General features: G+C 44.2%; 1 protein-coding gene across 1 annotated transcript in view; it reads left to right on the top strand.

Moving 5' to 3' along the window:
* Positions 1 to 621: 621 nt before the first annotated feature.
* Positions 622 to 20,271, top strand: part of LOC108797113 (cell adhesion molecule 1-like) — a gene marked incomplete at its 3' end in the record, with an annotated part of 188,424 nt that continues 168,774 nt past the window's right edge. The window contains exon 1 of the mRNA XM_018568685.1: positions 622 to 744. Coding sequence (XP_018424187.1) covers positions 669 to 744 — 76 coding nt within the window. The remainder of the gene's footprint in view (positions 745 to 20,271) is intronic.

Here is a 20,271-nt window from a genome sequence, read left to right on the forward strand (position 1 = left end):
TGCGCTCCTACCCTCTCCCCTGCCCGAATCCTGTCCTATTGTACCTTCACAAATCCTGCAAACCTATACCCCTCCATCCTGTACTCCTATATCTCCTCATATCCTGTGCTCCCATACCTCTCCCCTGAATCCTGCACTCCTATACCTCCCCAAATCCTGTGCTCCCGTACCTCTCCCCGGAATCCTGCACTCCTATACCTCCACAAATCCTGTGCTTCCGTACCTCTCCCCTGAATCCTGCACTCCTATACCTCCCCAAATCCTGTGCTCCCGTACCTCTCCCCGGAATCCTGCACTCCTATACCTCCACAAATCCTGCGCTCCCGTACCTGTCCACTGAATCCTGCACTCCTATACCTCCCCGAATCCTATACCTTCTGTAATCCTGAGCTCCTACACCTCTGCGGCTTCCCCCGTTTGTGTATATGAGTCGTTCTCTTTTCCCTCCTTTCCTCTCCCTCCTCCCCGCATTGTTACTTTGTATCCCACACGTGGTCGGAGAAGTTCATAGAGCGATGTGACATCACGAAGCCTTCCTCCCATGACGCGGATGGGCAGGCAGGAGGCGTGTTTTCCTCGCTCGCCTGGCCCCCTACTGAATGTATTAGCATATGATTAGCATGTGATTATCGCCGAGCAGAGGCTGCAGAGTGAAGCAGGTGCCGAACATGGCGAGTCAGCCCGGAGCCGCTCTCCGCCTCTTTCTCCTGATCAGTGGGCTCCGAGCCGGATTACTCCAGCAAGGTACCGGGAATCGGGAGAAAGGGGGAGGAGGTGATGGGAGGCTGGAGCAATGGATACCGTGCTATGGGGCAGGGATCTGCTGAGCGCCACTTCCAGGCAGGCTACCAGTGGAGAGGGAAGAAAGCTCGTAGCCGGGAATATAGCGCAGGGGGTGGAGGAGAGAGGAATGCAGGAGAGAGAAAGTCAGCTGCCTGGAGGGCAGGAAAATAGAGAGACAGAGGAATGGAGGGAGAAAGAGAAGCAGCAGCCTGGAGGGAGACATGGAGGGAAAGAGAGGAGCGCAGATTGCTGGGAAACACTGATGGCACACTTCTATACTGAAACCCGGGGGAGATCAATGGGGACAAGGGACTGTGACATCGGCTGGGAACAAGGCAACATGGAATTAGTAGGGAGAAGGGGACATGAGATCAGCAGGGACTGTGTCATCAGTGGGGAGAAGGGGGACTGTGTCATCAGTGGGGGAGAAGGGATTGTGACATTTGTAGCGATTGTGACATTACTGGGGAGAAGGGATTGTGACATTATTTGGAATAGGGGACATTAAATTTAGTGTGAGAACTGGGAATATGCAATCAGTGGTACATGAATAGGTGATACAAAGTGATATCAGTGCAGGCAAGTCGGTGGGTTAATGGCATGAAGTGGCTAGAAGTGGGTACATAAGACAGGGGCATAGAAGGATTCATGGGGGTACATGAGATAGGGACACATGAAGATTCAAGGAGGTACGTGATATGGGGCTAATGAGGATTCATGGGTGTACATAGGGGCAAAGGAGGATCAGTGTGGGTACTTTAGATGGGGCAAAGGAGGATCAGCGTGGGTACATAAGATAGGGGCACATGACCATTCATGGAGGTACATGAGAAAGGGGCACAGGAAGATGCATGTGGGTATATGAAATGGGCCATTGGAGAATTCAGGTGGATAAATGTAATAGGGGCTCAAGAGGATTCATGGGGGTATGTAAGATAGGGACACAGGAGCATACATGAGATAGGGGCACAGGAGCATTAATGAGGGTACATGAGATGGGGGCACATGAGCATTTAAGAGGGTACATGAGGTAGGGGCACAAGGGGATGCATGAGGGTAGATGAGATTGGGGCACACAGGATAGAGTCACAGATACATTCATATGGGTAGAGGGAAACATTGGGATGATGTATAAAAGAGATCTAGGAAGAAATGATGGAAGTAGTCCATGATTAGGGTACTGTGATAAGAAGAGGAGCCCAGAATTGGTACACTGCTTTGGGGAAAGAGTGCACTGAGAGGTTATTATTTGGGACAGCTGAAATCATACAGAGTATTGTATGGAAAGGCACTATGTGGGAGAAAGCGTGCAGAGACTATGGGGTGCAGGCAGTGTTCTTTGCAGGGAGAAGGGGGAATTACTTGTGCTGCATAAGAAACATGGGGACAGGGTACTGCATTGCAAAGGATGAGAGGTTTTGCATAGAATGGAGGCTATTGTATGAGAAGAATACAGCATGGGGAAATGGGGCACAGTGCAATGTGTGGTTGAAGCATTTACTTTTGAAATGGGGGTATAGAAGTAAGAGCCTTACTACAAGGATGTAGGATTGGAAAGAGGCAAATGTATGAATGAAAGAACAGTAGGGAATCGAATGAGATGAGTGTTGTGGAAACCAAAGTTAAAGATGGAGAAGGAAATAAACTGTTTCATGTCAATGAGGATGCATTTTAGATCAGACGGAGCTTTTGGAACATTGGGAACCCACGTCGATGTACATGTACTTCCATATCTTAGGGCAAAGAAATGGAGCTGGTGGGGTAGAAGGAGAAAGAAAGAAGTGCAGAGTGAGAGGTAAAAAAAGGAGGGAGGAGGGCGGGAGTGTGAGGATAGCCAGAGAGGAGAGAGATTTCACATGAAAGAGAGATGGAAGGATCAGTGAGATGAGAGGGAAAGGAGATGAAAGGAGAAGAACAAAAGGGAATGGGGGAGAGGAAAGGGAGGGTAATCGGGGAAAGGAGGGAGAGAGATGGGTAAACAGAAGGGTATGAGTGAAAAGGAGGAAGATGAAGGATGGCAGAAGAGGAGAGAACTGAGAAGCGCATAATGATTAACCCTGTCTTGTTTCAAAGAGCCACTTGTTGCTTCTCGGTGTTGATGTGGTTTTTATGTGTTGGGCAATCTATTGCATTTTTATGTCAGTATCATAAGCTTTTGAATCTATGGGGTCCACAGACACACATGGGTGGTACCCTTATGTCACATCAAACCATACCCATGAGGATGACTTGTGGGGTTAGGGCACAATTGGAGGAACCCCACGCCTGTATTAGTATGTGTAAACTATCTGAGCACGCTGTGGCATCCAGATTGGGTTTTCTTGTGTTCCTAGTACAGTATGTCGATGCTGCGATGAATAAATAACTGCGTAGTACATGTAGAACGTAGATCTGTGCTCAGACACTGCATAGGCTGGTTTGGTTTAGAAGTGCACGCCAATTAGCTGCTGTGATATATATGAAATTGAGTGTACCATACATTTTCTTTCTTTCCAGCTACTAATGGGCTTGCAGCACACATTTTAAGGGTCTAGTTGAAGACGTAGAACTAAGAAGAATGGTGCATGAGGCCGTTGTGTTATATTTAGGATCTCATTGGTCCTATAACACAAACTAGTACCAACGCTATTGTTTGTATGAGGAAACCTTTATTTAGGTTTATGTGTGAATGATTTCAAACTGTTGCATAGACCACCCCCCTTCCCTGGGGGCATAGGGAGGACTGAATCCAGCAGGGGGCTGGTTGTGCTTCGGGGGGAGGGAGACATATGTGAGATTTAAATCCTAGTATTGTTCATTTAGAATCCTTTAATTCCAGTATGAGGGGATGTTTGGTTAGTGTTTTGAAAGCTGACTCCCTTGCCCTCTCGTTCTCTACGTTTCTCATCCTTGCAGTCCGATTCCTCTTGTGTTGATCTTGATGAATCTCATGTAGTATATATGTGTTTGCAGAGCTGTGTGCTCCAGCAGAATTTCCTGTATTTCCTTCTACAATCTATATCGGATGACATAGAGAGAAGCCTTGATTGTGTGCCTTGCCTGCAGCAATTATTCCGAGCAAAACCGGGATTGCTGTCCAGGATGGCCTCCGATTTCGCCAGAGGTTTGTCTCTGCTACTATGAAGCTTTATCTGGGTTATTCATGTGCTTCTCCATTCAAGCTGCAACTGTTCTGGCACAGTTCTGAATCAAGAGGGCAGTGTTTGCATTTGGAGAACAAAAACACAAAAAATACTTCTCTCCGGCTCCCTGTCCATCACAGCAATGGTCTCTCTGCAAAGCCAGTTCCCACCCTTTAGCCATGACTATAGCATTCTCCCTCCAGTCTTACTGTACCTGCCATACTATTCTCCCGCCATGCCCCCTATATCCGTGTAATCCCATAGTAAATAATGTATCTTTTACCGCTGTCAGGTAAGGCTATGTATCTCTAATATGTCACCATCAATCCTTATAAAGCTTATAAGCCCACTATTTTCAGTGCCTTCTAATGAGTTCCCAGCTGGTATAACTACAGCAGTTGTGTTGGCTAACGTCTGTTATGGTCACCATGCTATTTATTGTGCCTGAAATCTATTCCTTATAGGTTCTCTTCAACCACAATTAAAAGATCCTAAAAAAACTCTGCAGGCAAACTTTAAATGGTTGGCTGTAGGTTAGATTTCATCCATCGCTGATCGGTCACTTGATTGGTACCCTGAAGTTGCCTCCATCTGTCCTTCCAAGGAACTTTCCTTTTGTCTCCTTGATGGTTATGAGGGTTTACATTACTACTGATGGTTTCCCTGCCTCATATGCATCTTCCCAATGCAGTAGTGGAGTATAAGTACAAACCACTAATCTCTGCAGTAGTTCTGCCATAGCCTTTCAAAATGAAAATACACATCTCTATCAAGCAGGGATGTCCTCTTCTTGTGCATCTTTTTTTTCTGCTATTGATTTTTTCAGTACAGTGTACGTTTGCTATGCTTAGTTATATTCTTATACCACCATATCACTCCAGAAAGCCGAATTAATCAGCAGGCTTTGTGTTCGCAGCACAAGATAGGTTTGTAGTTAATAGCAACAAGTGTGGAGATCAGACTAGTAGAGTTGACAGTCAGCTCTGTAGAGTAATTGGCTTTCTTCTCTGACGTATTCATGTAATCGTGCTCTTAACTCCCTGTCCTCTTTTTATACCAAGCCATCATCTTCGCATTGGGCAAAGGGAGGGTGATGCTAATTTGTATAATTACACAGCATGCAGAGGGAACTGAAAAAGTACCATTGGGGTACATTAGACATCAAGTACACAGCAGCTGTCACTTATGGCTCATGAACTTACTAAAGACAATGCCACACAAGGTTTAGATCGTAAAGACTTTTAAACTAGGAACCTGTTCTGTGGAACAGTGTGCTTTTTTTGGCATGATTTGACGCTATATTTCGTAAATGCCTTAGATATTAAATTTATGCAAGAGCTTACATTAAAAATGGCTCCTGATTGTCCTGTCCTACGATTAGACCATCGGGTGATCCTCTTGTTTCTGGCATACAACTCCACTGGATGGTACATGTTGGCTGATCTCCTCTTTGTGATTGATGTGCCAACTTAACTCTTTTGTATACGGAATTAACCAGCCTGTACTGATTCATTTCTCTTTTTGTCACCCCAGTGTTCTGTGTCACAGTGGTCTCCATAACATACAATGAACAGATTAGTGGATACTAGGGATGTACCCATACTAGTATCAGTGCCGATAACGAGTATTTGGGCTAGTACTCGTACTCGGCCAAATGCTCCCGATGCCTATCCCGATAACGGACATTCCAGTATCAGGAAGCCAGGCGGCGAGTCATTACACCCTGCCCGACTTCCTGATTGGCCCGGGAAGTTGGCTCCATGCTCCTTCGTCACTTGGTGATGAGGGAGCAGGGGGATGGCTTCCTTAATGGGACTTTCAGTATCCGTGAGCACTGCTAAAAAAAAATATTGGTACTCGATACCAAAAAATACTTATATCTGTATACTTATGGCCATGTTGGGTCTTATTCATCACAACAAAGTCAAATGAACAGCTTTGTACAAGGACAGAACTCTTCAGATTTTGCAATAGATGCTGAAGACCAAATCTGAATGATGCATCTATTTGGTGCCGAAGTTGGACTTTTGAATCACTTGGACCACATTGGTCAGTTATCATCAACTCTGTTTAATATGAGGTCACTGATCAGAGGTTTTCAAATACCATTTAGAAGGTAATCTTCTCCATAGCCACCTGTAGAATTGAACCAGCATGGTATCATTCTACAGGACATGTATAAGAAGTTATCCGAGAGGAAGAAAGGTTATGTCTGGGTGAATACCGATGTAGGTGCTGTTAGTAGGGAAGAATAGGATTATGTTTGTGACCAGCAACTGGTGCAGACACTGACAAAGAGAAGAGGAGCTTGAGCGGGATCAATATTACAGAGACTTGGAGGCAGATTTCATAAAATAATAGAGGAGATCCATTTTTTTGTTTCAGTTGGGATTCCAAAGCTTTGCAAGGATAACATTAAAGTGTGAGCATTGGTGGAAGTCATTAGATGTTTTGGGTTAGATCTTCCCAAGCCACTGAGAGTTTTTTTACATATATATATTATAATGCAACAAAACAATGTACACTGAGTGGCCAGATTATTATGACCACCCCATCAGTACTTAGGGCCACGAGATGTCTCCACGAGATGACTTTGTTGGGCCGTCTTGTGACTCCACGAGATGTTGAAAGGTGATGCAAGGAATCTGACACTGCACTGTTGTCTTGTACCAGTCTTGCCACTCTCGGTTCTGCCCTAACATTGACTAGTCGCTGACAGCCACAATTCGCACGTTCAGACACAGATTTTCGGCGGACAGTCCAGTCTTTAAACACTTTAACAACAGCTGCTCTTGAACATTTAACGAATTCTGCTGTTTTGCTGATACTCGCTCCATGGCTCCGAGCGCCAACAATCATCCCACGTTCAAAGGCTGTTAAATCGCGTTGTTTACCCATATCTTCATAAAAAAAAATCACTTCTGCTGTCGTGGTAAACAACCTGCTTCCCTATTTATAATGGTCTGGCCCTCTAGCAACTTCAGCGCAAAATTATAGCTAATTAGCCTACAAACATCAGGTGGTCATAATAATCTGGCCACTCATTGTATAGTAGTCCCATCATACCATTACTTCAGACTTAAGGCTAGGTTCACACCTGGGTGTTTTTCAGCGCTGATCGAAGCGCTGAAAAACGCTCAGCAAGTGAAATCCCAAAATTTCCTATGGTCATGGTTCCCACCTGGGCTATTTCAGCGTGTCGAAACGCGCTGAAAAACGCCCTACGCCCCAAACAAGTACAGGAGCTTGTCTTGGGGCGTATTTCCCCGTGTATCCATTAGGATACAGCCGGATAGCTCTCGTAAACGCGCGTTTGACGCGCGTTTCGTGGACCGCACATCGCGGTAAAAACGTGTGACCGGATCGCGCGTCCTACGCGCATATTACGAAAGCCCAGGTGTGAACCCAGTCTTAGAGTTGATCAGTAGTAAATACAATGAAAAATCATTCATCTATTAAATGTTGCTGCAGTGTGCATACTGATTTTTGTCAGACAAATTTGGAGCACTAACTTAGGTGTAAAGTAGCATGGAATCGAAAACCACAAGTGTCTGGAGACAAGAAAATATAAAAAGTTACTTGGAAGCAGAAATTCTTCAGAAAAACAAACAAAAAAACTGAAAAAAAAACATTGTTTTATATTTTCTGTGCATCCCTTAAAGGAGAACTATGAGATGAGTGATTTCCACTCACCTCATAGTTCTAGCCGACCTGTGACAATGAGACTGTCACAGGTCGGCTCAGTAGATTGGGAGGTGAGCGAACACATACCGGGTTCGCTCACCTTTCGATCCTATCACGGCTCTCTGCCGTCACATGGGGAGGGGCTGGATTCCCCTCTCCCCGCTCCGATCTGCCGGCGCTGACTGGCGGAACGGACGGGAGAGGGGGCGGGTACAGCTGGCTCTGCCTCTAGATATGCAGAGCCAGCTGTCACTCACGCAGCTGGGCGGATTTTGACGTCGAGGTCAGGATCCGCTCCGGCTGCAGCGTCTCAGTATACCGCGAGCTGTAGCTCGCGGTATACTGAGGTTAGGGTAACGGGAGGACGCTAGTTTGTGTCCTCCCGTTACCCTAAAGAGAACTATGGGGAAAAACAATGACCCCATAGTTCTCCTTTAAGTTTTTAGGGCAGTTTTCCTTTTTGTTATTTTTTTCATCCTTGTGTGATAACCTATATATTGTTTTCTTTGTTTAGCTATATATTTAAAGTTTGCATTCTTTGTTTACAGACATTTCAACAACATAGTTTTCACATTGCAGGATGTAGCTTTAGTCTGGGGTCACATTAAAAATTGCTACACAGCTTTATATAAATAACCTATTATAAAAGTTCTAGATGGGTAGCCGACATTCGGAGCTTACAAATTAAGGTACCTAAATGTTTGCTAAAATAACAATATTTAGAGATCCACAGGTGCTATGTGCAGCTGCCTATAGAAATCAATGGCTGTATACAGTTGCACGTGGGTATTTGACGGTACTTGTGTAAACATACACTTGCCCATGGATGTATACCCCTGAACTTGGCCCGCCTTACCATCTTGTCTTGAATTGTATTGTGATTGTAATGTCTTCCTTATATTGTAACGCGCTGCACAAACTGTTGGCGCTATATAAATCCTGTATAATAATAATAACCCAGGGTTGTACATCTATTTAGATGCATGTGTATATGCAAGTACCAGCATATACCCATGTACAGTCATTGATTTCCGTCAGCAGCTGTACTACATTTATGGCTTCTTGGTGGAGAAATACACCCATATAATAAGTTGTATGTGCACCCGTGTGCTTAAGCCCATATTTTGTGTTAAAACAACTTTTTTACTAGTGTAAAAAGCCTGCCGTAAGGTATAAGTTTAGGTATCTAGAGGTGCCTGCTCATATATGAGGCAGACTCTATACAGCACTGTTGCTCCCCAATGCTAACTGGTGAAACACCAACACTTTCTAGTAATGCTGAAGCTTGTTCTATCCCTTTCACCTCCCAACCATTTCCTATTGGCCCATCATAATGCATCACTGGCCAGTAGGAGTTTGTGGTAGGCGAGAGGCAGCAGGCAAGCTTTGACAATGGAATTAGTCCAGTGTAGGAGCCAAAAGGCAGTTGCATTGAGCTAGGGAACATGTTATTCTAATGGCAGCTTGAAAAGTTCTAATGTGTTAGGAGCCATCTGCTTTCCTCTTTCTTAGGAGTGTCATATGGCTTTGGATTTCCCCAGTCCTGTAATAAACATCACATAGAGTACCATAAAGAATGGACTGAAATTGCTAGCTGCCCATACAGGGCTACTCCTTGTGTGGGCTGATAAGTGTCTAGATCACCCTTCTGTGTTTTTGGATAATATTGATAAGAAGGTTAATTGGCTTCTGTCTAAATCGGCCCTTAATTCGTGTTCAATAGACCCCTTGGATTGTAAGCTCCTTGAGGACAGGGACTGATGTGAATGTGCAGTATGCAAAGTACTGTGTAAATTGTCAGCACTATATAAATACCTGTAATAATAACTAACGATTGGATTTAATCAGAGAATAGTATGGATGTATGTTACCTTTACTAGAAGCTTCAAAGCTGAACTCTGGCAAATAGCAGAAAACACACATGAGAACTGTTTTATCTGTAAAATCTGTTTTATCTGATTTATAATTTATGTAGCTCTATCAGACATCTCTGCCAGGAGGGTAGCACCACGATAACATGAAAGAGCATCTAAACTCAAAACCGAGAATTTAATATATTGCAGCTTACCAGTGCCTAGATCTGGTGGCTGCATTTGTTTTCTTTTTCCAGGCTTCAAACATTTTCAGTGAATAATGAAAATACCCGATGATCTTGTAAGAAATGTATTGTCTTTGTCACAGCCTGCAAGCTGAAAATAAAGTACAAGCATCCCTATCTTTCTAGTGTAAACTACAGGTCCCATCAATCTACCATACAATAGAGATGAACAAAGACAGACATGATTGCATTCCGGCCTGTGTGACCTCCATGGTTTCCCCCATAAATACAATGGAGAAGTAAGTGTAGACATGAAGGGACAGCAAGTGTTATTTGCAGGATTACCAGGTGAATATAAAAAGGGGAAAAAGCCTGAAGAAAGAGAACAAATTCACCCACTACATCTAAGGATGGTAAAGTGCTATGGATGCACCAATACTAGTATCGGTGCCGATACCGAGTATTTGGGCGAGTACTTGTACTTGCCCAAATGCTCCGATACATTCCCCGATACAGGAACTTCTGGTCAAAGGAAGGAGAACATGGAGCCAGCTTCCAGTGCGATCAGGAAGCTGGGCGGCGAGTAATGACCCGCCTCCCGGCTTCCTAAATGGCCGGGTAGCCTTCTCCATGCTGATTGGCCAGTAGGCCGACTCGATGCTAATTGGCTGGGAAGCCGGTTTCCCGGCCATGCACAATCAAGCCAGCCAGACAACCTGGGGCCGGCTTCTCAGGCAATCAGATTGCCCGAGAAGCCGGCTCCATTCCAGCAGAAGCATTGGTAGTGGTACTCGGTATCGTCGAATACCGAAAGCAAAGTACCGGTACTCGATAATGAAAAAACGGTATCTGCATCCTTATAAAGTGCAGTATGTTCCAGTTTTGGTTTTAGATGTGTTTTGGGCCATCCCATCCTGTGGGCTTTTTATTTTTTCTTACCTTATGAAGCAAGTTATACCCACCTAAGTCCCCCTTCCAGCACCTTTCCAGTGTGTGGGGGACCAGGTAATTCAGCGCTGTAAATTGTCCCTTGCTGGCTGGTCTGCTGCTTCCTTGTGAAGATGTCGCTCCTCTGCTAGATCCTGAGAGGACCTTTCTGCTAGACATTCAATAGGAAGTGTCCATGTCATGTAGGCTGTGAGGTGGACACCCAAAGAAGGACCCTGCCCAATGTAAACAAAGGAAGTGAGAAGACCGTACAGAAAGAGTCATGTGACCCAGGTATGGGTAATTAAAATAGGCATTTAGATAGGGTTTTTTTTTTTTCCTACCACCAATCAGAAGAGGGTGCAAGGGGGGCCGAGGGAGTTTAATTTGGAGGTGTGCTTTAAGGACTACGCCTCCCTGCCTGCTGATTGGGCAGTGTAGGGGCATCTTCTGTCTGCATGTTCCCTGTAAACGTGTGAATGCACAACAACCTGATTGGCTCCCAGAACTGTCCTTTCCCCTTACTATTTAACTACTGTAGTGTAGTTGATGACAGACTAATATCATGACGGAATTGGCTGCTTATGTTAGTCGTATATGTAAAATACATTAAAATAATATTAAAATTCTCCCAATGTTTTTCAACAATAAATCCAGATCAAACAAAGCAAACCATCTCTTTACAGTTTTGCGCAGGCACTTGTCATGTTTCCAAACAGCTGTCTCCAACTCTCCAGTCTTGGCTTCTCCTTGCTTCCTGTACAAGGGACAGAGCAGTCTCCAGCAGTTGTTCATCTACTAACTTGGAGAAGGGAAGAGCAAGAGAGTGGATTGTCTTGCTGTGCCTGTGTGTTTGTGGAGAAACACACAGCTTACTAGCATGCACAGGAGCAGTGGCAGCACCAGGGTGGATGCTGTCTGTGGTGTGATGCATGCACAGCGATGTATGTCACTGCCGGTGGCCATCTTGGTTAGGGATGCACCGATACTAGTATTGATATCGGTGCCGAGTCCGAGTAGTAATGCTCCGATGCCTAGCACGAGTACTTCCGGTATCAGGAAGCCGGGCAGCGCGTCATTTCACGCTGCCCGGTTTCCCGATTTGCCGGGAAGTCGGCTCCATGCTCTATCATCACAAGTGACGAGAGAGCATGGAGCCGCTTCCCGGCCAATCAGGAAGCTGGCCTCGTGAGGTAAGGTTACCTTACCTTAGTATGTGCAGCCTGTCACCCCCGGTGCCTCTCCAGCGAGAATGCGGCCTTCCTCCGCTACCCAGCCAGAGCCGCCTGGCCGGCCAATCAGGAAGCCGAGCGCCGTGTAATGACGCGACACCCTGCTTTCTGATTGGCCGGGAGGCCGGCTCCATGCTCCCTCGTCATGAGAGGAAGACCGCGTTCTCGCTGGAGAGGCCCCGGGGGGACAGGCTGCACATACCAGGTAAGAGGGGACTTTCTTGTTAATCGGGAAGCCGGGGGGCGAGTCTTTATACGCTGCCCGGCTTCCCGGCTAATCAGGAAGCCAGGTGGCGAGTCATTACACGCCACCTGGCATCCTAAATGGGACGTAACGGTAATTGGTATTGGCGAGTACCGAAAAAGAATTATCGGTACTCGTACTTGGTACCAAAATACCGGTATCAGTGCATCCCTAATCTTGGTAATAGATTCCAGCAAAGAGAGGAGGGGATATTGACACGGTGGGATCAGGTATGCCACCAGGTCCCCCCTCTCACTCTTTCGTGCTGCTGAAGTGCTCTTGGTCCAGGACCGAGTGCCCGACTTAGGGGGTGACACCAAAATGACTGTCAATCATTTTGGTGTCACCCAGTGTGGGCTGCACCCCTTCACCCCCCCTTGTGATGCCACTGCACAAGGGTGGCTCATTAGGACCCTGCAAGGGAAAGGAGCCACCCTAAAACAGGTTATCAGGGCAAGCGCTCAGGGGATCAGCTGATTTTGCAGGAAAATAAAACTTTTAAACATCAAGGAGCAGCACCCATTGTAAGTGATTTCAATTGAATTTGAAATAGCTTAAACACCTTTTGATTTTAATATCATTTTAACTTTCTTATAGGTAAACACAACTGCATTAAATGGTGTTTTCTGCCTGCCCGGAGTTGAACTTTAAATTAAATTGCGCATGTTGCAATTCCTCATCCAGGTTCCCTCTTGCCTTCAAAAAAAAAACGGATCTATGCACTTCTCCTACTTGCTGTGAGTCAGTGGTGGAATTTGAAAGGCAGATGTCATGGTTGTTTAAAAGTATATTTTAATCCTGTTTTCCAGAACAGTCAAAGGAAGTGCCGGCTCTAGAAGAAATGCAGCAGTGACAATAGTTGATGTGTGTTATTAATATCGAGCTATATTTATTTCACACTCGTATTATTGCTTATGCATTTTTTTGTACTAGGACAGAAGTTTAACCCCATAAGGACCCTTTCGCTGCCAAGTGGTGGCAGTTGCAAATTTTTATGTTGCACGATATTGGTGCAAGGGCTCATTTTCATCTAGGGACAAAAAAAAACCCAAAACATTATTTTAAATAACTTTTCAGGTGTCCAGGTGAATATACCTTATATATTCACCTGAATCTGACAGCCAGCTTGTTCCTCTTTCACTCCAATGCTCTAAGGTGCTGTGAGTCATCTCGTCCAATTCAGTGTATAGGACATGAGGACCCCCGAGGGTCACCCCATTGCTGGAATGCAGGTGGAGAGAGGCTAAAGGGACCAGTCTAGCAGCTGGCTGGCTCTGAGGTTCAGATGATCATATATATGTATTTACTTTTTTCCCGATCCCGAGATTTCATCACAAGGGTAGCCCCACTGCAAGGGTTAAAGGAGAACTATGAGGTGAGTGATTTTCACTCACCTCATAGTTCTAGCTGACCTCTGACAATGAGACTGTCACAGGTCAGCTCAGTAGATCGGGAGGTGAGCAAACACATACCGGTGTTCACTCACCTCTCGATCCTGTCACGGCTCTCTGCTGTGACAGGGGAGGGGCTGGATTCCCCCCTCCCCGCTCTGATCCGCCAGCGCTGACAGCTCGCGGTATACTGAGCCTAGGGTGACGGGAGGACGCTAGTTTGTGTCCTCCCGTTACCCTAAGGAGAACTATGGGGAAAAGCCTTAACCCCATAGTACTCCTTTAAGGATATTTCTGCCCAGAGTTCTGTAAATGAATGCAGTGTGTCCATTGTGCATATTTGTTTGTTTTCCATACTTATGCATTTTCCGTATGACTACATAGAGGTGTATAGTTCATTTTATATGTGTTGACATTCATTCTTATGGAAGATGCACTTCCTGGGAATTGCAGCAAGCAGGAATTCAAATTGAAATGTATAGTTTGAAATAACATTGAAAACAATGGAACATAGCTACTCTCCAAGTGCTTTAGTTTCATGAAAGAATGGCTATAGCATGGAAGTGTGACTACAGTGTGACTTTGTTGTAAACCGTAAGCCCCATTCACACTTACACATTGAAACACATTTGTTTGTTAAATCAGTTTTGACGCATTCGGGGCACAACAGTGCAATCAAAGTAGGAATCCCATTGTTTCTGTGGGGCTAGTTAACTCCTGTTTGCTGCATTGCTCATATTTTTAAAAATATCGGGTCGTGTGGTAAAGTTAAGCAATCCCATTGAAAAGTAAATGCACAAAAACGTGATATATCAGGGGTAGGCAACCTCAGGACACCAACTGTTGTGGAACTACAAGGCCCACAAGGCATTGCAAGCCTCTCACAGCCACAGGCATGACTCTCAGAGGCAGAGACATCATGGGATTTGGACTTTCAGCACAGGTGGGGCGCCAAGGTTGCCTACCCATGTAAGGCATTTCTACCATGTTAAATTAGGCACACATTAACACTTTCATGCTCGCTAAGGGGTTCTTATGTGCATTTAATGCATTTTGCTAGATTTTAATCATCAAAATGTGGATTAATATGACCAGCCACTTAAAATGTTTGCTAAAATACAGATGTAAAGCACAAATTGGTGAATGGGAGTTATTTCAGGTTGGCAAATGACCAGAGATGGTATGCAGTGTGTTTAAAAATTGTTTGAGGTTTCTTAATTCTAACTTTTGCTACCCTGTTAGATGTCAGTGAGATCATCATTTCTTGAACAGAAACTCTAAGCCGCAGCCCAAAGCTACAACTAGATGTTAGATAACACTAAGAAAAAGTTCAGATTGGGCAAAGGTTTCCTGTCTGAAGGGCAAAAAGCAGTTAAGTGTCTGCCTGTGCTGCTGTTCCTCTTCACTCCATAGAAATAAACAGGAGCACCTAAACAATCCAAACAATTTGTGTTTGTGCCCAGAAAGGGGCTGAGGTGCCAAAGGGTGTTTAGATGTCTGACCTTAAAGGGTTTGTCCACCCAAAAGGATTTTTAGCTCTAGCTGGAGCACGTTGGGCTGAGTCTGCCCATAGTTTCTTGTATGCCATGAATACCCCAACAGCAAGATGTACTTATCATACCTCTCATCGCCTACCCAACTGGGAGTTTTGGGTGTTCCCAGACACATTGGTGTGTTTTAGCAGTGATTTAACTGTAAAGCATCTTCCAAAATCTGAAATATCATGTTGGGTAGAATGACCTTATAAGATTGGTGAAGCAATGGAATTGTGTAGAGCTCACGGCTGGACAAACCCCAGGAGCCATGTAGCCATTGATCCTTAAAAAAAATTACAGCTGGTACCTTATATTTGGGGTTTCCTCTAGTTGTTGTCAATGGAGCTGGCTCCTAAAAAAAATTCTGCTCACTTCTGGGTTTGACAGACTGGCTCCTGAATTCCAGGAGCCAGTCCTTGCCACTTCATTTTTTTAAAATCAACTTTTTGATGTACACACGAGTAGGCAACCTCAGCACTCAAATTGTGGTGAAACTACAAATCCCATAAGGCTTTGCAAGACTCTGACAGCCACAGGCATGACTTCCAGAGACAGAAGCATGATGGGATTTGTTGTTTCACCACAGCTGGAGTGCCAAGGTTGCCTGCCCCTGCCTTAAAATATATCACAGGACTTCTATTCTACATACTCCTTGCGCTGATTTATGTACTCACAATTTTCCGTCGTTCAGTTTTGCCTTTATTAGTCCTTGCAGACTAGACCTCCATATAGAGCAGAGTCCTCACCCAGACTTGTTGAACAGACGTTCACAGTTCAGATGTAACTAGATCAAGGCTAGATGTACGATGCGGGAATTGTAGACCTTTTGGATGAGTGTTAATATGTGCTGCAACCCAGGAGAGAATCTGGGCTGTTGCCTTTGGTTTGGTTCCCTAGTCTCCCGCTCTTTCTGGCGACCCTGAGAACGTCTTTGTGTCAAGTGATAAATGAGGAAGAGGATTGATGTCTCTGGGACGCTGACTGTTTTCCACCAGCAAGTTGGCCTTGCATCTCATTACAGATGGATGAACTTTAACTAACACAGGAAGCATCCATTCTGAAAAAGAAACTTTTCAAAAACAGTTATTTGCTTTATCTTGTCATGCCTTCTAAAAGGCTTTCTACGGAGATATCCCCTGCAATAATTTAACTCGACTTATCTGGTCCTTAGCATAAAATATGACCAAATGATGCAGCGGGATTGCTGATAAATTAGACTGTCGCATTAAACAGTGGTTTGCACTGCTGCTCTGGCAGATCGAGGCACCCATTATTTTCCCTGATTCACCAACCATGGAGTGAATGTTTATTACTGTGGCTGTTATCCATATTTAGTTTATCCTAATCAAATGCATGTTTCATTAGTAAACCAGATGAATAAGGTTTACATAACAAATCTTACCCATATGGGTAAACATTGAGTCAAATGAAATACTAAAATACATGTATTTTACTATTTATTTGGGATGTGCAATTACAGAAACTCCTTTCTTTGTATGTGGCTAGTTTTATACCTATGTACTGCATCTCAGAAGGTTTTAAATCTGTGGGCCTTCAGCATTATTGTATATTGAATGATGTTGAAACACAAGAACCAACATTTTATATAATGCAGTTTACTAGTCCTTAGATGTGGTGGCTGCTTTCATGCTAAAAATTAGGGGTGGGCACACTGATATGGAATTCTGCCTTTGCTACCATTCTCTCCATAGAAATAAACAGGAACACTGAGCAATTGCCAGTCTGAGCAATTTATGTTTGTTCCCAATAGCAGACCGAGAAGCCTTTTTGTTGTAGAATTTAGCTTTTCAGGTAAACCTCCACAGGCTTCCGATATTCTCCTCATGTAAATCAAGCTGCTGGCTGCCAAGAATGCTGCTGGAACTGACCGGGTGGGCATCATTGTAGTCTGTATGGACTGGCTTACCTTTCTGTTCTTTAGAGCTGCAATCTACATAATTAGATTCAAATCTTGATAAGTGCTTGTGCTGCATTCATGGTAGGATCTACCTGTTGTGATAAAATTTCCATAATACTAGTTCAGAGCAGATCATGGTGTCCAGAAGGAACTTTAGTTGTGTTGTATGAGAGAGCAACTCCAACTAGATTGTGACCGGTCAATAACAAACTGGATGTATGCCTTTAATTTAAATGCAGAAACACCAGCACTCACAATTTGGCACAATGATTTTATGCTCTTCATTTCAATAAAAATGGTGAGGGATCAGCATTAGACAACCAGTGTGCCAATAAATAATATCACTTTGTAGATTTAGTTTGTTGTAGTTTGTTAGTTGTACTACTAATGGCAAGTTAAACTCAATAATTATTAGCAGTACATCTATGAGTGCAAAATGTATTCAGTGGTGCACACACAAAACATTTTCACCATCAATACACTCTTCAGACCTCAGCTAATTCTCAAACTCCTCACCTTAAGACCTCAGGCCATCCCCAAACTCTTCTCCTTAAGACCTCAGATCATCCCAGAAATCTTCTCCTTAAGACCTCAGATCATCCCAGAAATCTTCCCCTAAGACCTCAGATCATCCGCAAACGCTTCTCCTTAAGACCTCAGATCATCCCCAAACGCTTCTCCTTAAGACCTCAGATCATCCTTAAACGCTTCTCCTTAAGACCTCAGATCACCCTCAAACACTTCTCCCCTAAGACCTCTGATCATCCCCAAACTCTTCCCCTTAAGACCTCAGATAATCTGCAGACTCCCCACTCTCCACTCCCAGCCCCAAACCTTGTACCTTCAGAAATTCAGGGTATTGCTGTAGACATGAGAATGGGCTTATTGCGCACAGCACGACCATGTCCTCAGCTACCAGCAGGCTTTCAGCAACATCAGGCAGGTGTGTGGGCAAGGTTTTGTTATTGACAGCCTAGAAAGGTGTCAGTTACCCACCCAGGCACCCGTGCTGGGGGTCGCTGATGCCGGATCTAAGTGGAATACTTTGGTGAGTGAGGTATCTGTACCGTTAGTTGCTGTAGTGTTGCCGTGTGCCATAGTCAGATGGCACTGTAACTCTAGTTTCATTTAGATGTGTTGTTCATTGTATAGGTTTAGGCAAAAGGAACACAAAACTACAGTACATCTTCAATACATGCACCTTTTTGCATCTTTTATCCCTTTAAAGACCCTGCAAGTACAGAAGAATACCTGTTGGTCTGCCAAAAATGCATTTGGCGCTAAATTTTCTATTGTGGGCTGACAACATACATCTTATGGGTGGCCTGAGTGGTGTTAGCCATGCTCCGTTTTTCTTTTCTAACCTACTCCATCCACCCATCCCACTGTCTTAATCTCCAAAACATAGGCACTAATTGACTTGTAGTTTCAAGATAAGAAATGGGAGGATTAAATGGATTGGACATGTACAGAGGATCTAAAGATCAATTTGTTTTCCTTTTTTAAACAGACATAACAAAATGCTTTCAGTGGTATATGTAACAGGCGAAAATAGATCAAATAAAAGGAGTTTATTGTTAGGTTTACATATACTTTAAGTAGCAGTTAACAGAAAGTCATGTGATCCTAGAAGGCTAAAAAATGAATATAATGGCATTAATGTGTATTATTTCTGCTCAAGTACAAAAAAATGTAAGGTATCTGCTTTTGTTGCTTTTAGGCACCACTTTTATAAAACAACGGTGCCTTCCCCGTCTCATAACTTGCATATCCTCTTTTTATTGTTCCCTGCATAAGATGACACAATTTCCGATGGACATTGGGCAGCGGCACACAGCAATGGCCTTGCGATCAGTGCACCATGAGATGTGCTGTATCTTTTGCCCTCACTCATGTCGTTGCACGTAACAGTGAAATCTGCTTCTATTTTGGGGTATTTATGGGAGGAAACAAGAGATTCTTTGAGGGATTTTTTAGTTGACAAATGAGGGGGTTGTTGGAGGACGAGGAGGCCAGGAGCAGGAGTGCTGTAGCTGCCTTCTCTGTATGGAACAATGTGCCTATTCATGACTATGTTGTACATGCAGTATGTGAATGAGGTCTTTGCTTGCCGTTGGGGAAGTTGTCCCCCCTTCGCTAATGAGCAATCCATCCTGCATGTAACAAGTGACATTTACTGGGTGGTGGTGGTGGTGGTGTTTTGTTAACCCTCAAAATCCTTAATCCTGACACCTATTTGTAACATGAATGTTAGTAGACATTATTTATGTAGATTAAAAGAAGTGGAATTATTGACTGCTAATCAGTCAGAATCATTAGGAATCTTGTCGCTACTAAGACACACTTCCATTTTTCCCATTTCCCCCTGATTTTGTTTTTTAGTGATGCTGCAGGTTGTGGATTGGGCAGGCAGAGCTAGAAAGCGAAGTCTTAAAGTTACAAAATGACCACTGACTTATGAGAGGTTAAATATGGTTGGTGGCTATTGGCAGCACTAATGGTTTATTATATAACATTTATAACATTGTATGTAAACCCTCACAATGATCTTCTTTAACCCCTTCGCGACCAGTGATGTACACAGTACGTCACTGCCAGCGGGCCCATTTAAACAGACGCCACCGGGAATTTGTTTACATTTGTAGAGCCGGGGGCAATTCTGGGTGACTCAACTGTTGCCAGATCGCTTCTACGGGCTGGTAAACTTCCCACCCCGTTGTGTTTCCCGGGCTCTGCTGCCCCTCCTGCGGGCCCAGGGCCGGCATCTCGGGTGTCGACGGAAGCTGGGGAGGAGAGTGGCGAATGTCCGTTTGGAGGTTTGAAGTCGTTTTTAAGCCTAAAATGTGGATTATAACATGGGTGCAAAAAACGGGGGGGAGCTCAGTCATTAAGGGGCCAATTTTCCCTTTTGCAGTGCTATGTTTAACACTGAAAGCGTTTTATTACATCTGTTTAAAAAGTGCCAAAAATACCTATTAATCATGTAAAAATTCAGAGCTGTCCTGTCCACTCTTTTCTTTATCCTGAGGAGCCTAATTAGCCCTCTCCCTTCTTAGCTTGGGACTACTGATCAATTATTGTAGAGATAAGAAGTGGGTGTGATTCAGTAGTTTAGAAAAAGACATGCGGGCAGTGCTGACACCACTCGGTCCACAAAAATCAGGACATATGACTGTATTTCTGACAGATGGAGGTATTTTTCTTTATGTACATGGTAAAGAAAAACATACGGAACTGTGAATGTATTGCAGAGATGAACGGCATTTGTTTTAGTTTTTTTACTCTGACATTGAGCTTGTGAAGGGCTAAGCAAATAGTTTTAAGTGGTTGTGTCTAAACATAACGCCATGAGGGAGTAGTGAATATTCTTAATTCCTGTCAGAAAGAGAATGGGGGG

The sequence above is a fragment of the Nanorana parkeri genome, unplaced genomic scaffold (assembly GCF_000935625.1).
Source record: "Nanorana parkeri isolate BGI_ZX_2015 unplaced genomic scaffold, ASM93562v1 scaffold1227, whole genome shotgun sequence".
Lineage (NCBI taxonomy): Eukaryota > Metazoa > Chordata > Amphibia > Anura > Dicroglossidae > Nanorana > Nanorana parkeri.